The sequence below is a fragment of the Borostomias antarcticus genome, assembly GCF_949987555.1.
Source record: "Borostomias antarcticus genome assembly, chromosome: 26".
Classification (NCBI taxonomy): Eukaryota; Metazoa; Chordata; class Actinopteri; order Stomiiformes; family Stomiidae; genus Borostomias; species Borostomias antarcticus.
The window spans coordinates 10,688,303-10,703,279 of record NC_140259.1 but is presented as its reverse complement, the minus strand read 5'-3'; the positions used below and the strand labels follow the sequence as shown (position 1 = coordinate 10,703,279).

The 14,977-nt window shown below is 45.6% G+C and overlaps 1 protein-coding gene across 1 annotated transcript in view; it reads left to right on the top strand.

Moving 5' to 3' along the window:
* Nucleotides 1–7,932, top strand: part of negr1 (neuronal growth regulator 1) — a gene marked incomplete at both ends in the record, with an annotated part of 123,382 nt that extends 115,450 nt beyond the window's left edge. Inside the window, one exon of the mRNA XM_084459054.1 lies at nt 7,832–7,932. Within this exon, the coding sequence (XP_084315180.1) occupies nt 7,832–7,932 (101 nt within the window). The remainder of the gene's footprint in view (nt 1–7,831) is intronic.
* Nucleotides 7,933–14,977: the final 7,045 nt, after the last annotated feature.

Here is a 14,977-nt window from a genome sequence, read left to right as displayed (position 1 = left end):
ACTACCTCCCAGCGCCGCATAATAAAGCAACGATGGTGAACAGGGCTCACTTTAGGACACCCTTTATCACGGTCCCTGGGGCGGCCAGGATGAAACGGGCTGCGTTCAAGGCCTACAGGTTTTGTCTTCATGTAATAAGGGGAACATTTCATATGCGACACTAACAGCCTAGGGGGGTAACATCCACAGCACCGACCGCAATAGTACAGTCATAATGAATGTAAACGTATGGTGAACACTTACTGTACACCGACTGGCTGCTGTTGTCCGTTCAGCTGCACAGCGAGCTCCTACCGCTACTGGGATTAATCCACAGCGTACGCTAATCATTAGGAGGTCGATTCAAACCCTCTTGGTCCAACGGTTTCTGTAAACTGCAGAATTGATTGGGCAGAAATCAATTAACAGCAGAGTGAAGGTAAATATGAACAAATGTATGGATTTGCTGTGCAAGTGGCAATCCAGTTGAATCCAGCGTTTGCCCTTGTGAAGAGATGCTGGCTACAGAAGCACATTCTAACCAGGTTCAAACAACCCTAAAATAATATATATATATATATATATATATAATATATATATATACTGTATATATATTATATAATATAACTGAACCAAGATAATCAGGCTACTGGGCAGTCTGCCTCAATACTGTACTGTACAGATATCTAAAAGCCATTGCATAAATAAATATACTTGTATATTTATTTTCTTACCCTTTCCTCTTATTATAATGAAAGTGATAGAAGACTACCTTATCCTAATCCTGGTTCCTATGGAGGAATGGAGGTGTGGAGAGATGAGTAAACGAACAGGAAGAGAGACAGACAGATCCCTCTTGGCTGGAGGCCCGATACTATCCGGGCCTGTTGATAGCTCATCTCTGTGCTGTTGATCTCCCATAAGGAATCCTTCAGAAGCGGTTGGAGCTGTCATCATGTGGGCTCGACGGATAAGTGATCCCTGACTCAGCGAAGCATGCCAGTAAGAGAGAAAAAAGGCCTTGATAAACATTAGGAAGAGATGCAGAGAGAGAGATTATAACAGATGGGGAGAGGAGAGAGAGAGAGAGAGAGAGAGAGAGAGAGAGAGAGAGAGAGAGATTATAACAGATGGAGAGAGAGAGGGAGAGAGAGAGAGAGAGAGAGATTATAACAGAGAGAGAGAGAGAGAGAGAGAGAGAGGGGGGGGGAGATTATAACAGATGGAGAGAGAGAGAGAAAGAGAGAGGGAGAGAGAGAGAGAGAGAGGGGGGGGGAGATTATAACAGATGGAGAGAGAGAGAGAAAGAGAGAGGGAGAGAGAGAGAGAGGGGGAGAGAGAGAGAGATTATAACAGATGGAGAGAGAGGGAGAGAGAGAGAAAGAGAGGGAGAGAGACAGGGAGAGAGAGAGAGACAGGCCTAGGAACGGGACTGTACTCGTAGAGAGAGAGAGGGAGAGAGAGAGAGAAGGAGAGAGAGAGAGAGAGAGAGAGAGAGAGAGAAGGAGAGAGAGAGAGAGAGAGAGACAGGCCTAGGAACGGGACTGTACTCGTAGAGAGAGAGAGGGAGAGAGAGAGAGAAGGAGAGAGAGAGAGAGAGAGAGAGAGAGAGAAGGAGAGAGAGAGAGAGAGAGAGAGACAGGCCTAGGAACGGGACTGTATTCGTTGCATCAAACATTAACTTTGGTGCTGACGCCATTCATTCGTGTCTCAGTGCATTTCATTAAGCCCTAAACATTGAACGGATTTAGTGAAAGCACTCAAGTCAGAGAGTAATTATGTTTTGGAGACGTTGCCACCGAAAACCTTTTGCCTCTACTGCGATTAATCCAGGTGGCAACCCGGCCGGCCTCTCTTTGTTTACTTGCAAACAGGGCGGCGTGCGTTTACTTCCCTTTTAAGATGATGTGAAGCCAACGTCAGAGGAGATTCTAACGATTCTAATGCAGGTTTCAGGTGGTTTTGGGGGCATAGAAAGTATAGTCAATTGGTTTACGGAACACCAACAGCATATCCTTGGAATTGATTCAAATAATCAGAATGCAAGTGGTCGCTGTTCACAGCGCAGGAACCGCGGGCTCAATCCCCTCAGAAAGCCCTTGTTGGCGAGGTGGTCCTCCAGGGCGGGTTCTTTGTGAGTGGGGCTGAACATGTCTGATTGTCTGAGTAGGGAGCCCACTGGCAAAGTTTTATTTCAAAAGCACCATGTTCAAATTCAATGTGTGTTTAGCGATTGCATTGATTTTCCAGACAGAATAAATCCCACACAAAAAAAAAAAGCTTTCCTAATTCAATATTGTTGTAACTAAGACATCTGATGGAGAAAAAAAAAATCACATGGACTGATTGAGGTTCATAAGTCCGTAATGACAACTAACACTTATGTGTTTGACTGCCTAGAACTAAACTGAATAAATAATGTAAACACGAAACTGCTTTCCTAGTTCAATCTTGTTAACTAAGACATCTGCATCTCTTGTTGTAACTAATTTGTCCCAGAGACAGAAATCCGAGGATGAGTTTCTGTTTCTCACAGCTGCAGCGCAATACATCAGTCTGTAGCAGGCGAGTCCCTGGTCCCCTGCCTGGTCCTCTGCCTGGCCCTCTAGGACAGGAGCTTACCCCGCTGGGTGAGCGCCATCTACAACGCCTAGTTCTAGGGGCTAGGGACTTCTAAGGGCTAGTTCTAGGGGCTAGGGAGTTCTAAGGGCTAGTTCTAGGGGCTAGGGAGTTCTAAGGGATAGTTCTAGGGGCTAGGGAGTTCTAAGGGCTAGTTCTAGGGTCTAGGGAGTTCTAAGGGATAGTTCTAAGGGCTAGGGAGTTCTAAGGGCTAGTTCTAGAGGCTAGGGAGTTCTAAGGGATAGTTCTAGGGGCTAGGGAGTTCTAAGGGCTAGTTCTAGGGCCTAGGGAGTTCTAAGGGCTAGTTCTAGGGGCTAGGGACTTCTAAGGGCTAGTTCTAGGGGCTAGGGACTTCTAAGGACTGGTTCTCAGGGGGAAAGTACCATGGTCTTTCTGCTCTTAAAGCGCCTATTGTTGTTCAAATGCCAAACATTCAATAAATGCAACTATCTTGTGGCCGATGTCCCAGGAGAGACCTCAGTGTATCAAAAGCAGCAATCAAGGCAGAAAGGACAGATTCAAAGGGTGAGAAAGAGAGGGCATCAATAATGAAAGAGGATAGTATCTTGAAGCCGTCCCCGATGGACGTCCTCTTCTGTCAGACGTCCCCTCTGTGCCCGTCGCACGTTAAGGTCCTCTAATGTCCCCAGGAAACCCCGCAGGGACGATGATTAAGTTGAAATCAAGGCCAGACCCCGCCGCCATTGATGCCCGGGACTCTCCTCGGCCTGACGCCCACACTGGACAGACCTATTAGTGCCTGCGTCTCCGTAGCACTCTGCCCGGCGTTGATACAGGGACGCAGGGGTGAGAATATTATCTCTGAAGGGCATCTTAATCGCGCCTTTTCATTATGGCCCTAATGTAAACGATGGGGCGCAAACAAGCTCCGAGGTGCCGGGGAATGTGTTGTAGATTGTCTCATAAACGTTGATGAAAGACCATCAGGTCTGAAACACCATCCGTGCTCATGAACGGTCTCTGGGTCCAGTTCACTTGCAGGTGTGGAAGGAAGGATGAAGAGACGATGGAGAACTGAGACATTTGTACGCGGAGAGATACTGTGTGTGAGTTAGATGGACGGTGTTGATGCTGCTGTTGGAGGAGTGTAGTATAGTAATAGTATACAAGCACAGTACACACTGTGAGAGTGAGTGACATCCCCCAAGCAAGGCCTTCTGACTCCAACCCAGGGACTAACCCTAACCCCAGGGACTAACCCTAACCCCAGGGACTAACCCTAGCCCTAACCCTAGGGACTAACCCTAACCCCAGGAACTAACCCTAACCCTGACCCCAGGGACTAACCCTAACCCTAGGGACTAACCCTAACCCCAGGAACTAACCCTAACCCTAACCCCAGGGACTAACCCTAACCCTGACCCCAGGGACTAACCCTAACCCTAGGGACTAACCCTAACCCCAGGAACTAACCCTAACCCTGACCCCAGGGACTAACCCTAACCCTAGGGACTAACCCTAACCCCAGGGACTAACCCTAACCCCAGGGACTAACCCTAACCCTGACCCCAGGGACTAACCCTAACCCTGACCCCAGGGACTAACCCTAACCCTAGGGACTAACCCTAACCCTGACCCCAGGGACTAACCCTAACCCCAGGGACTAACCCTAACCCTAACGCCAGGGACTAACCCTAACCCTAACCCCAGGGACTAACCCTAACCCCAGGGACTAACCCTAACCCTAACCCCAGGGACTAACCCTAACCCTAGGGACTAACCCTAACCCCAGGAACTAACCCTAACCCTAACCCCAGGGACTAACCCTAACCCCAGGGACTAACCCTAACCCCAGGAACTAACCCATGCTCAGAATGAGCCACAGTAGCTCACATGTGTCTCACCTGGGATTTCTCCAGGGAGGGAGGGAGGGAGGGGAGGAGGGAGGGAGGGGAGGGAGGGAGGGAGGGAGGGAGGGAGGGAGGGAGGGAGGGAGGGAGGGAGGGAGGGAGGGGGGGGAGGCGTGTTCACAGAGACCAAAGGCCACTGATTGATAGTCAAGGACATGAGGAGAGGATCCCATCTCAGAAGCCAGGCCCTCAGGGGGATATACTGCTTGTGCTGTTGTTGTTGGCCACAGATTGGCCGTGACAGCCTTGGCCACGGCGCTCCAGGCATGAATCACCAGCCAGAAGACATCCTATACAGCTTTGGCTCTGGATACAACCACACTTCGAAGATTTTTTTTTTTAAGTCTTTTTAAAAAGTGACATCAAACTTACATCAAGTTAAGTATCTGGCACGCCGTTGCATTGGACTAGGATTTTGTAGATACTGTCCACGTTGGAGAACCGGCACATTTCTCCCTCAAAACAAACGCCATCGCCAGCGCCGACCTCCCAGAACCTTGGCAGAGGGAAGGCAGCCCCCTTCTCTCTCTCTCTCTCTCTCTCTCTCTCCTTCTCTCTCTCTCCCTCCCTCTATCTTTAAGGGAAGGGGATTATATTCCCTTCATGTTAGAGAGTCAGGGAGTCGGTGTTCCAGGCCGTTCCTGGTTGGGGAGTTCATTAAGATGGGAACGTCCCCCCCACGCTATCAAAACCTCAGAGAGGGCGCAGGGGGATATTAAACACGCCCAAAATGAAGTAGTGAAAAGAGGCAGGCGCCGGTAATATACCCTCTCCCTCCTCTTTTAATTACTTGTACTGGAGATCGGTTCTGTTGCTAGCACCCTTTACTGTAAACCACAATCAGTATTCGTGATTATACAGCTCCCTCGCTAAACTGTAAATGACAAAAGAATAATCTTAAAGGAGATTGTGATGTCGGTAGTCGTGCCTCAGCGCCCGTGCCGTGAAAACACGCCGTATACGGAACGGTACGGCGGAGAAACGGAGAGCCGATCTGCTTATTGGCCGTAAATTGTTTGTTTTTTTTCCCTTCGCGAGGCTAGCGGCTCTCAACGCTCATCGTACTGAGGGGCCGGCCGCGGACAGCGGGGCCCGGGAGCTGTTGCCATGGTTACCGTCTTTGGGCTCTCTCGCAGCCCGGGTAAAAAAAACTGTGTGATTATCCTCCGGTACGGGCGGAGTAGGAGAGAGAGGGAGAGAGATAGGAGGGAGAGAATGAGAGAGAGAGAGAGAGAGAACGAGAGAGAGACCACGGTTCACACGCAGACTGGCCCTGTTTTCTTGCACACACCATCACAATTTGCACCCATTTTCTCTCCTCCATTCATTCATCCCCCCGTCCCTTTTTCTGTCCATTTGTGGGAGAGGAGAATTTCCAGGATGATAGGTAAACAGCCATGATGGTTCTCACACATAATTTAACGAAAATATTGGGTTGAAATGGAGGAGTGCAATGTTGGTGATAAGTGGCACACAGCGTTTCACACTAGCATTCGTGAGGAAATGATAATTCACCACAGAAATGATCCCAACCCAGATATTATATGAACTGAACAGAACTGGAAGTGTACTGCTTTCAAATAGCAACCCACCACGTTCCACTAATAAGACATTCAATAAGTACCCTATTGAATTCAGCCACAAAACAAACTGACAACAACTCAACGTTTTAATGATCCACTAAGTGGACATAAGTGTTTAGGACTGCGTCCTACTGTGTCTGTGGTCATCTTGGTACACGGTGACTAAGGATCAGTGTGTCCGTGTGCCCTTTTCAGAAATAGAGTGATACTAGTCATACCAGTGTGTGCGTGTGTGTGTGTGTGTGTGTGTGTGTGCGTGTGTGCGTGTGTGTGTGTGTGTGTGCGTGTGTGTGTGTGTGGGGGTGTGTGCGTGTGTGTGTGTGTGTGTGTGTGTGTGCAGATCAGAAGAAGTACATGGTGAACTAATTGCCTAGCTGTGTAAACAGAAGCACCCTGCTACGAGCTTCTCATGATTTCCCCTGGTATATCTACGCCTGCTGGGGAGCGTACGAGTGTGTGTGCACGTGTTTATGAGTGTGTGTGGGTGTGCACGCGTGTGTGTATGTGTGTGGGTGTGCACGCGTGTGTGTGTGTGTGTGTGTGTGCACACGTGTGTGTGTGTGTGTGTGTGTGTGTGTGCCACTCCAATTGAAAGCCTGCCCTCTCTGTCTCTCGGTCTGTGCTGCTGTTCTCCAGGGAGACGAGTCCTTCGTTAGAAACCAGTAGAGAGCAGATCTGCCTCTGATCTCTCCAGCACATGCAGATCATCCTGGTATCATCAGACGTTCCCTCCTACACACCGCGTTCCCTTCTGACGTCACAGCGCTAGAACATCAGACGTTCCCTCCTACACACCGCGTTCCCTTCTGACGTCACAGCGCTAGAACATCAGACGTTCCCCTCCTACACACGGCGTTCCCTCGCCTTCTGACGTCAGAGCGCTAGAACATCAGACGTTCCCCTCCTACACACCGCGTTCCCTCGCCCTCTGACGTCAGAGCGCTAGAACATCAGACGTTCCCTCCTACACACCGCGTTCCCTCGCCCTCTGACGTCAGAGCGCTAGAACATCAGACGTTCCCCTCCTACACACCGCGTTCCCTCGCCTTCTGACATCACAGCGCTAGAACATCAGACGTTCCCCTCCTACACACCGCGTTCCCTCGCCCTCTGACGTCAGAGCGCTAGAACATCAGACGTTCCCCTCCTACACACCGCGTTCCCTCGCCATCTGACGTCAGAGCGCTAGAACATCAGACGTTCCCCTCCTATCCACCGCGTTCCCTCGCCTTCTGACATCACAGCGCTAGAACCTCAGACGTTCCCCTCCTACACACCGCGTTCCCTTCTGACGTCAGAGCGCTAGAACCTCAGACGTTCCCCTCCTACACACGGCGTTCCCTCGCCTTCTGACGTCAGAGCGCTAGAACATCAGACGTTCCCCTCCTACACACCGCGTTCCCTTGCGTTCTGACGTCAGAGCGCTAGAACATCAGACGTTCCCTCCTACACACCGCGTTCCCTCGCCTTCTGACGTCAGAGCGCTAGAACAGGCCCGAGACCACACAACGATAGAGTCCAACCATTTAACAATGCAATTTGTAAAATGACTGTTTTGGTGGTGGGGATGTTATTCAAGGTCTCACGAGTGTTGCCGATGACCCCCCCCCCCCCCGACCCCCACCCCCCCGTCGTCTACAACAATCACAAGAGCTTGAGTAACCATAGTTACGGCTCTCATTCGGGAAATCAACAAATCGACCGATTGCGGGTTTTTGAGCCGAGGTTTGTGAAGGTGTAATAATTCTAACCGGCGTGTCTCTTGTTTCCTCTCCACAGCCCCCAACACGGCCCCGTACGGGAGCACGGGAGGCGCCCAAGTCCTGCTGGCCTGCCGGTACCTGGTCCTCGCCCTCTCCTCCTTCATTAGCGTGTACTAGCGGACGGCGGCCGCTCACTATGACTGTAAAAAGACCCGAGAGCATTTATGAATCCTGACATTGCTGGCGGCTGGATCCAATCTAGTACAGTTTGTTTAAAGCAGTGTGGGATATAATCAACGTTAGGCTACTTATTTGGGGAGTTTTATTTTTCTTTGTTTTCTCTTGGTGTAATCTATCATCATGTAAATACTTACGAATCAGTTCTGTTGGGTTTTTAGTTGTTGATATTTTTTGTTGTCTTTTCTTAAAAAAAAGAAGAAGTTTTGTCCTCTGTGAATCAGTGCCCATTGTCCCCTATCAAAGCCCCCCCCCCCCTATCAAAGCCCCCCCCCCTATCAAAGCCCCCCCCCATCAAAGGCCCCCCAGGCTACAAAATCATCTATGACAGTATGCTTTCACCAGGAGATGGTGGGGTACAAATTGACACTGTCATCTCTGTTTTTGTAAATGGCTAAAAAAGACGCCATTTTCCCTCAATACATCCTTTCCACCAATCGTGTAGCCAGTACAAAGGTTGTAAAAAACAACATACAGTACATTTAAACTCAATTCAAGAAAAAGAAAAGTATGATAGAGCCATAAGGGTGATTTTCTCTGTACTGTATGTATGTTCTCATAATAATTATCTGGAAAACAGAAAAGGTTTCATTTCCCTGCCTGTTGTCTTTGAACAGTCAACACAGTAGCAAGTACCGATGTTTATACTTCAACTTGGAGTTTTGTTATTTTGGTTCTTTTTTTGTTATTTTGGTTGTTTCTTCCGATGTGGGGTGGGGTTTTCTGGTGTGATTACCACAGCATTTACCACTAGCATTGTTTTAGAATACAAAGCTCCCATTCTCAACACTGTACAGGATTGAGAGAAGAAAGTAACAACCCTCTGTTTACATTGTTTATATTAGAAGTATTCCTCTCTCCACACCGTGCTTCATTGCAGATGAAGTTGATCAGAACAGATTCACTGCAGGATTGAGGAGCCATGGGGGAAATGAGCAAACTCACAAAGACACATTAAGAGTGGAGTGGATCTGTGGGAGTTTATCTTAGTGTGCTGGGAGTTTTCTGGGAGTGCAGAAAGAGTTTATTGAGAACTATAGGCTGGATTTGTTCTATAAACCCTTGATAACGGAGCAGGGGATAGCCAGTATATTAAAGGCAGCGTCTGGATTCAGGTTGTTCAACAAATGTAGAAGTCTGAATGAAGAAGTGGGCACAGTGTCTGAAGGAAGAAGTGGGCATAGCGTCTGAGGAAGAAGTGGGCATAGCGTCTGAAGGAAGAAGTGGGCATAGCGTCTGGCTACTTTGGATGCGTCCTGCCATGTGAGCCCAATCTGGTTTGAGCTCTACCTCAGCTCAAGCGTACATCTGATAAGTATGTTTAAATTGATGTGTGATGATGTTCACATTTTAGGCATAGGTGATGGGAAGCCATGGCGTGGCCGTGCATGGCGGAGACCAGGATGTGCTGTACCTGTGTATGGTCAAGCCAAATATCACCTGAGTAGGACTCAAATGTATGTGTTGGTGACATTAAGCACATCAAATATTCACCATTTAATCTATAATTTTAAAACAGATGCTGTGATGCCTTTACCATCCACAGAGAAGGGAACGCGGATATTTAGGGCTATGTCAAGCTCTAGCTTCTTCAAAAACCACGGCTAATGAACCGCATAATCCATCTACTGGGGCTAAATGGGTCAAATCTACTGGGGATAAATAGGTCAAAACCTAATCAACCACGATTTGTTTTCAGCTATTATTTGAAAACTAACGTTGGTTGATGTTGCTTCCATATTTGAGAGCACACCGGTCGTTTGAAATAACCCAGGTGGCGAAGGCCAACAGTATTGTGAAATGTGATTCAAATATTGCATCAGTGTTTTATTTCCGTTGTGTGTCTCCTCAGCAATGAATTCACTGTAGATGTCCGCAAACCGTTTAACACACAGTCTGCAAAGCGTTTAACACACAGTCTGCAAAGCGTTGAACACACAGTCTGGTCACATCGACAAAACCTTAGAAAAAATAGCCATCAAAATGAAAGAGTGAAAGCACAAATACTGTACTTTCTTTTACTTCGGTTATGTGGTGCTTTGTTTTAAACGATGGATTTATTTTTGTTTTGTTATTTTTATTAAGTTTTGTACTAGAAATGTTTTCAGCTTGTTTTATGGATTATGAGAATACTGCACCATATTATCTTGTTTAAATGTTCAAATATATTGCAAAATGGGTCAGAAATATATTTATTACATTCCTTTGTGAAAACACTGTAAAGAGAAAAAACAATTTATAATGTGAATCTGGATATGTGAAATTATTTGAATGAGGCACAGTATGGCATAGTTTATAATGTTATAATGTCAATTAATTTAGATGCCATCATTGTTGTGGATTCTTGTCAAACAAATAGATTAAAATACAAATGTTTGCAATCTAATTATCTACTTTTTGACACAGAGGGTGCAAACAAAAATACCAGTATTATAGAAATGAGTAAAATGTGTGTATATTTGGAGAAAAATAGGATTACTTTTCATCATATTGTTAGAGGCAGTGTGTAGTCTAGTTCTTACACACCTGCGTGTTTGATGATGTGCAGAGTATGGATGTGCTGCATGTCAAAGTTAACGTGTTTTAAGGTGGCCAGTTTACAAATACTGTAATCAATACTTTTATGGACAATAACAGTTTCAGAGAATATTTTGGCTCTATAACCTGACACATACTTCGCACACAGCACTAGTTCATCAGTATTTTTTTTTCAATTTACCTAAACATGTTATGTGACAACTTTGTATTGCTGTTTTGAAGTCCTAGTAAAAGTGGCCCTTTGGTGACGGCTGGAGTGTGTTGGTTGACTGTCTAAGCAGTTGAGATCATGGTCATGGGATTATTGTGAACGTCCATTCTTCTGAATACACATGATATGGCATTACTAACCACGTCCCCTTGACCAACTCACTATTATCAACTCACAAACCTGAGTCTCCATATCAAGAATCTGCCATAGCTTGAGTCTGAAATACTGTAGATCATGTCGATCTATGTGAGACTCTATCAGGTAACATGTTAGTTGCTTTCCTCTCCTAATCGATCTGTGGATCGCGGGTCCTCAGTAGGATAGTACTGAAACGTGTTATCTTGAGCCTGCCTGAAGACACAGACATGGGACTTTGGTCCTGCTCCTTGAGTTCAGTTGCGCCAGAGAGATTCAATGAAGCATAGCCATGGTCAGAATGTCCACACACTGCTTGCCCAAGGTCAAATTTTACAGAAGGTATGGCCAAATAATCCAGACTTGACTCATAAGACGCACCACAACATCCTTCTGTGTAGCATTGAAACCATGACAGTGGATCTGTTCTGTCTGTCTGGAAAGGGTCCCCAGACCTGGTTGGATATAGTTTCCTCTTCACCACAGTCTGGAGCCGCCCTGAAAGACATCTGGATCTGCTTAAGATACTGTAGGTGATGTTCAGATTCTTGCCCAAAGTCATGTTCATTTAACACTTTATTAAAAAGATGGCGTCTGCAGTGGTTATCCCCTTCAGAACATGACAACCTATCTACTGTATGTGCTAGCTTTTAACCAGTGGTTCAAAAACTCAAATTTCATATTGCAGATAATAGTGTTTAAATATTCACACAGTTGTGATCAGGTTGAGATCCTGACTTGTCTGGTTTCACCATCGCAGCGTTGGAGCTGACGTCACAGTGTCCTCTTCCAATCACCGGATTGTGATATTCCTGCTTTTTAAAACACTTGATGCTTTGAACACAGGATCAAAGGCACTATTTTTTTTTATATCGAAAACAACATCTGTTAAAAGAGTCCATAAGGGGAACAAGTACTGTATTTAATGTGCCTTTAAAGTATGTAATTGATATGTTGAATGCCATAACCAAGCCTCACTTGTGAAACAATTGTAATTCTAGATACGATCCTTGTGTGGGGTCAGTTACGGTACCAAACTACTGAAAACGTATCAAAACATGAGTAATTACAAACTCATTCTATGTCTTGTATTCTTCATTATCCGATGACTTCAAATCCTCACAGAATGTGCTTTAAGCTAGTTATGGCAACGTCTTCAAAACGATTCCTTGCCTAGTCTCATAGTGTTCTCTGCTTTTACAAACTGTAGCCTCGCTAACGTCAAACTATTGACAACCCCTGAAGACCTCGAGCACTCACCTATAGTCCACAATCAGACTTTAGTGCAAACTGTTATTGGGAGTCAATGAGGACAAAATGGCAAACCGACAAGTTGAGTCACATTTTATGCTTCTTTACATTTTGATGGCTTTATTTTGATCTGTGAGGTAACTCAATGTTCTTCATCAAACGTCAATATATTCCTGTGAGACTCGGTGATGTGAGATTCAGTTGAGTCACTGTGCCAACCCATAGATATGAGATACATCGAGTCACTGCAGCGGCTCGCTTCTGAAAACACTTCACTTTTCACTTTGCTAATGTACATATTAGATGCAGCGCATAAGCTACGTTATTAACAAACACTATTGCTTGATAAAGAACCGTCATCTGAAGCTAAAGGACTTTAAAAGACAATACCCACAATGCCATTCCTCCTCAGTGTTCTATTAGATCGCCTAGTCAGCGTTTTAGTCCTGATGAAGAGAGCAGCAGAACCCAAGTGGACACCTTGGTTTTATCATTCCAGTGTTGTCGGTATGTTTTTCAGCCTTTGAGTATTGAAGAATTCTTTATTCTGGATTGAACCGAACGTCACAAAGAGGCGCTGTGAGAGGGTTTTCCAGCGTGGTGCATGGAAATGACTAGAACACTGACAGAACCCCCCCCCCCCCTGTCTTGCCTGGCTCGTCACAGAAGCATGTGTAGCATTCAGAGAGAAAGGCCAGAGCAGTTCTGAGAGAGGCGATTCCTCTGACCCTGCGGTTAATAAAATCCTCCCTGTGCCTTTGTCAGTTTTTCCTGGGAGCTTTTGTCATACGCTGGGGGTGCTGCCTGCTTCCATGTGTCCACCCCTGAGCAGCATACCGAGTTATCGGAATCTAAGAAGCTGTTTTGAAAATTCTCCCATTCAAGTCCTTTATAGTTCAAGAGCCATGAGCTTTCTTTCAATCGTCAAACTGAGCCACCAAACAAGTTCCACATTCTTGATAACTGGTCTTAAGGCAAGTCTTTACGAGGCATTGTGGGGTACAAGGAAAAGGCTATCTGTCTGGAACTGTTCAAAAGGGACAGAAATGCTGCTCTCTGACTGGTGTGAACGGATCTGGCTGTTGGTTTTCTTTGAGATAGTAGCCCTTGGATAGCTCAGTGCAGTAGATGCCAATATGGGAAACATGGCGTTAAAAGGGGCATAAGATATTAACAAACTGTCATTTTTCAACCTGTCCCTCATCATTTTCACGGAGCTGGAAAATAAGTTGCCAGGGATCCAGTCTCAGCTCTGTTTTAAAGCAGCTATCTAATCCTAGTTGCCATGCGAAGCTGACTGAATCACAAAGATAAAAGTGTTTTTATCATACATGAAGCCCCAGAGCAACTGTAAGTTTCATAAAGAAGTGAGCAGGGTGAAAACGTCTTTATGAAACAGACAGTAGATACAATCCAATACCTTGTCGTTATCGTGCCCCAGAGGGCACCTTTCATTATTTAGTGTGCTGAATAACATGGCCTTGAGGGAGGATCAGTGATTCATAACCACCAACCACCTGTGTTGAGGGAATAATTGAAGAATTTCACAGAACTATTCGTTTAACAGCCAACTTTCCAAATGAAGTGCAGCATTTCCCTATTTGTTTTATTTTTTCTGTAAATATGTTTCTTTTTATATAACGGTGTTTATTATGTGGAGGAGATGGAACACCTAAACAAAAAATATAATTTTTATTTTCCTTTTTTTTTTTTTTTTTTTTAACTCTCGAATCATCATGCTAAGATTCTGTGATGATAAATTTGAAATGGATATCTTTACTCAAATGTGTATGAAGCTCCTTTAGCCACCAGGGATACAGTTGTATATTTATAGGCTCTAGATCACTGGAATGACATATATGGCTTTAAGTGGCATTGATATATATTGATATTTGTCAAAAAAAAATCATGTACTTTAATTACTTTCAAGCTTACATTGTGTATAGCACGTGTGCAAGTCCATTTTCATCATGTTTGATGTAATTTTGTAGCAGTGGTTTGATACTAATAAATGGCAGTTGATGATGGAACTGTAGAATGTTCTGTGTTGTGTGATCGAGACGTGAAGGGCCTCTCCTACGTTTAGTTGGTTTGTTTTTTTATTTCATCATCACCACTTTCATACTTCTCTTTCTAAGTTCAAGATGTAGAGAGGAACTTTTCACTGGCCTTCTTGATTCCCAACTCAAAACTCTGGCGATCACTTCCTCCACTCGAGGGGTCTGAAGCTTCTCTCACTGTAGGGAAGCCATCTTAAAGTTTTCAGTCCAGCTGTTCCGGTAGGTGTCCACTCTTCACTCTGTCTACAGAAGCATGTCTGGCTGGACCTCAGTGCTCAGTAGTCAGAGCTGGCTGCGCTACGTTAGTTTGCTGTCATCCAAAGTGAAATATAGAAGAGGCCATTGACTGCTACTCCAGTCCCTCTCAAACCATTCATTCTGTCAGAGCTGAGAGGAACTAAACCAACATGGTGGCAGTGACCAACAGTTTAGTCTCTAAATTATGGACTGGAACCACAATGGGAGAACAGAATCCTTCTGGGAGCAGAGTAGAGTAGTCGGCTTCTCTACAGACTAATTGCCCCCCACGCGTTGACTCAGAACTGATCAAATCTATGATGCGCTTCTACTGTCCTGGGACCTCATTTAGAAAACATCGTGCAGAATCCATACCAAAAGTGTGCTTGCGCGCGAAACCCGAAAACGGAGTGAACACAAATAGATTAGATTAGTTTGACCTTTTCTCTAGAAATGTGCGCAGGCATGGGCCAGAGCTGGAGAACGGGTGCGCAGGCATGGGCCATAAGATTAATTAAAGAGTTGAACTGAAGGTTTAAATGTGTAGGGCCAT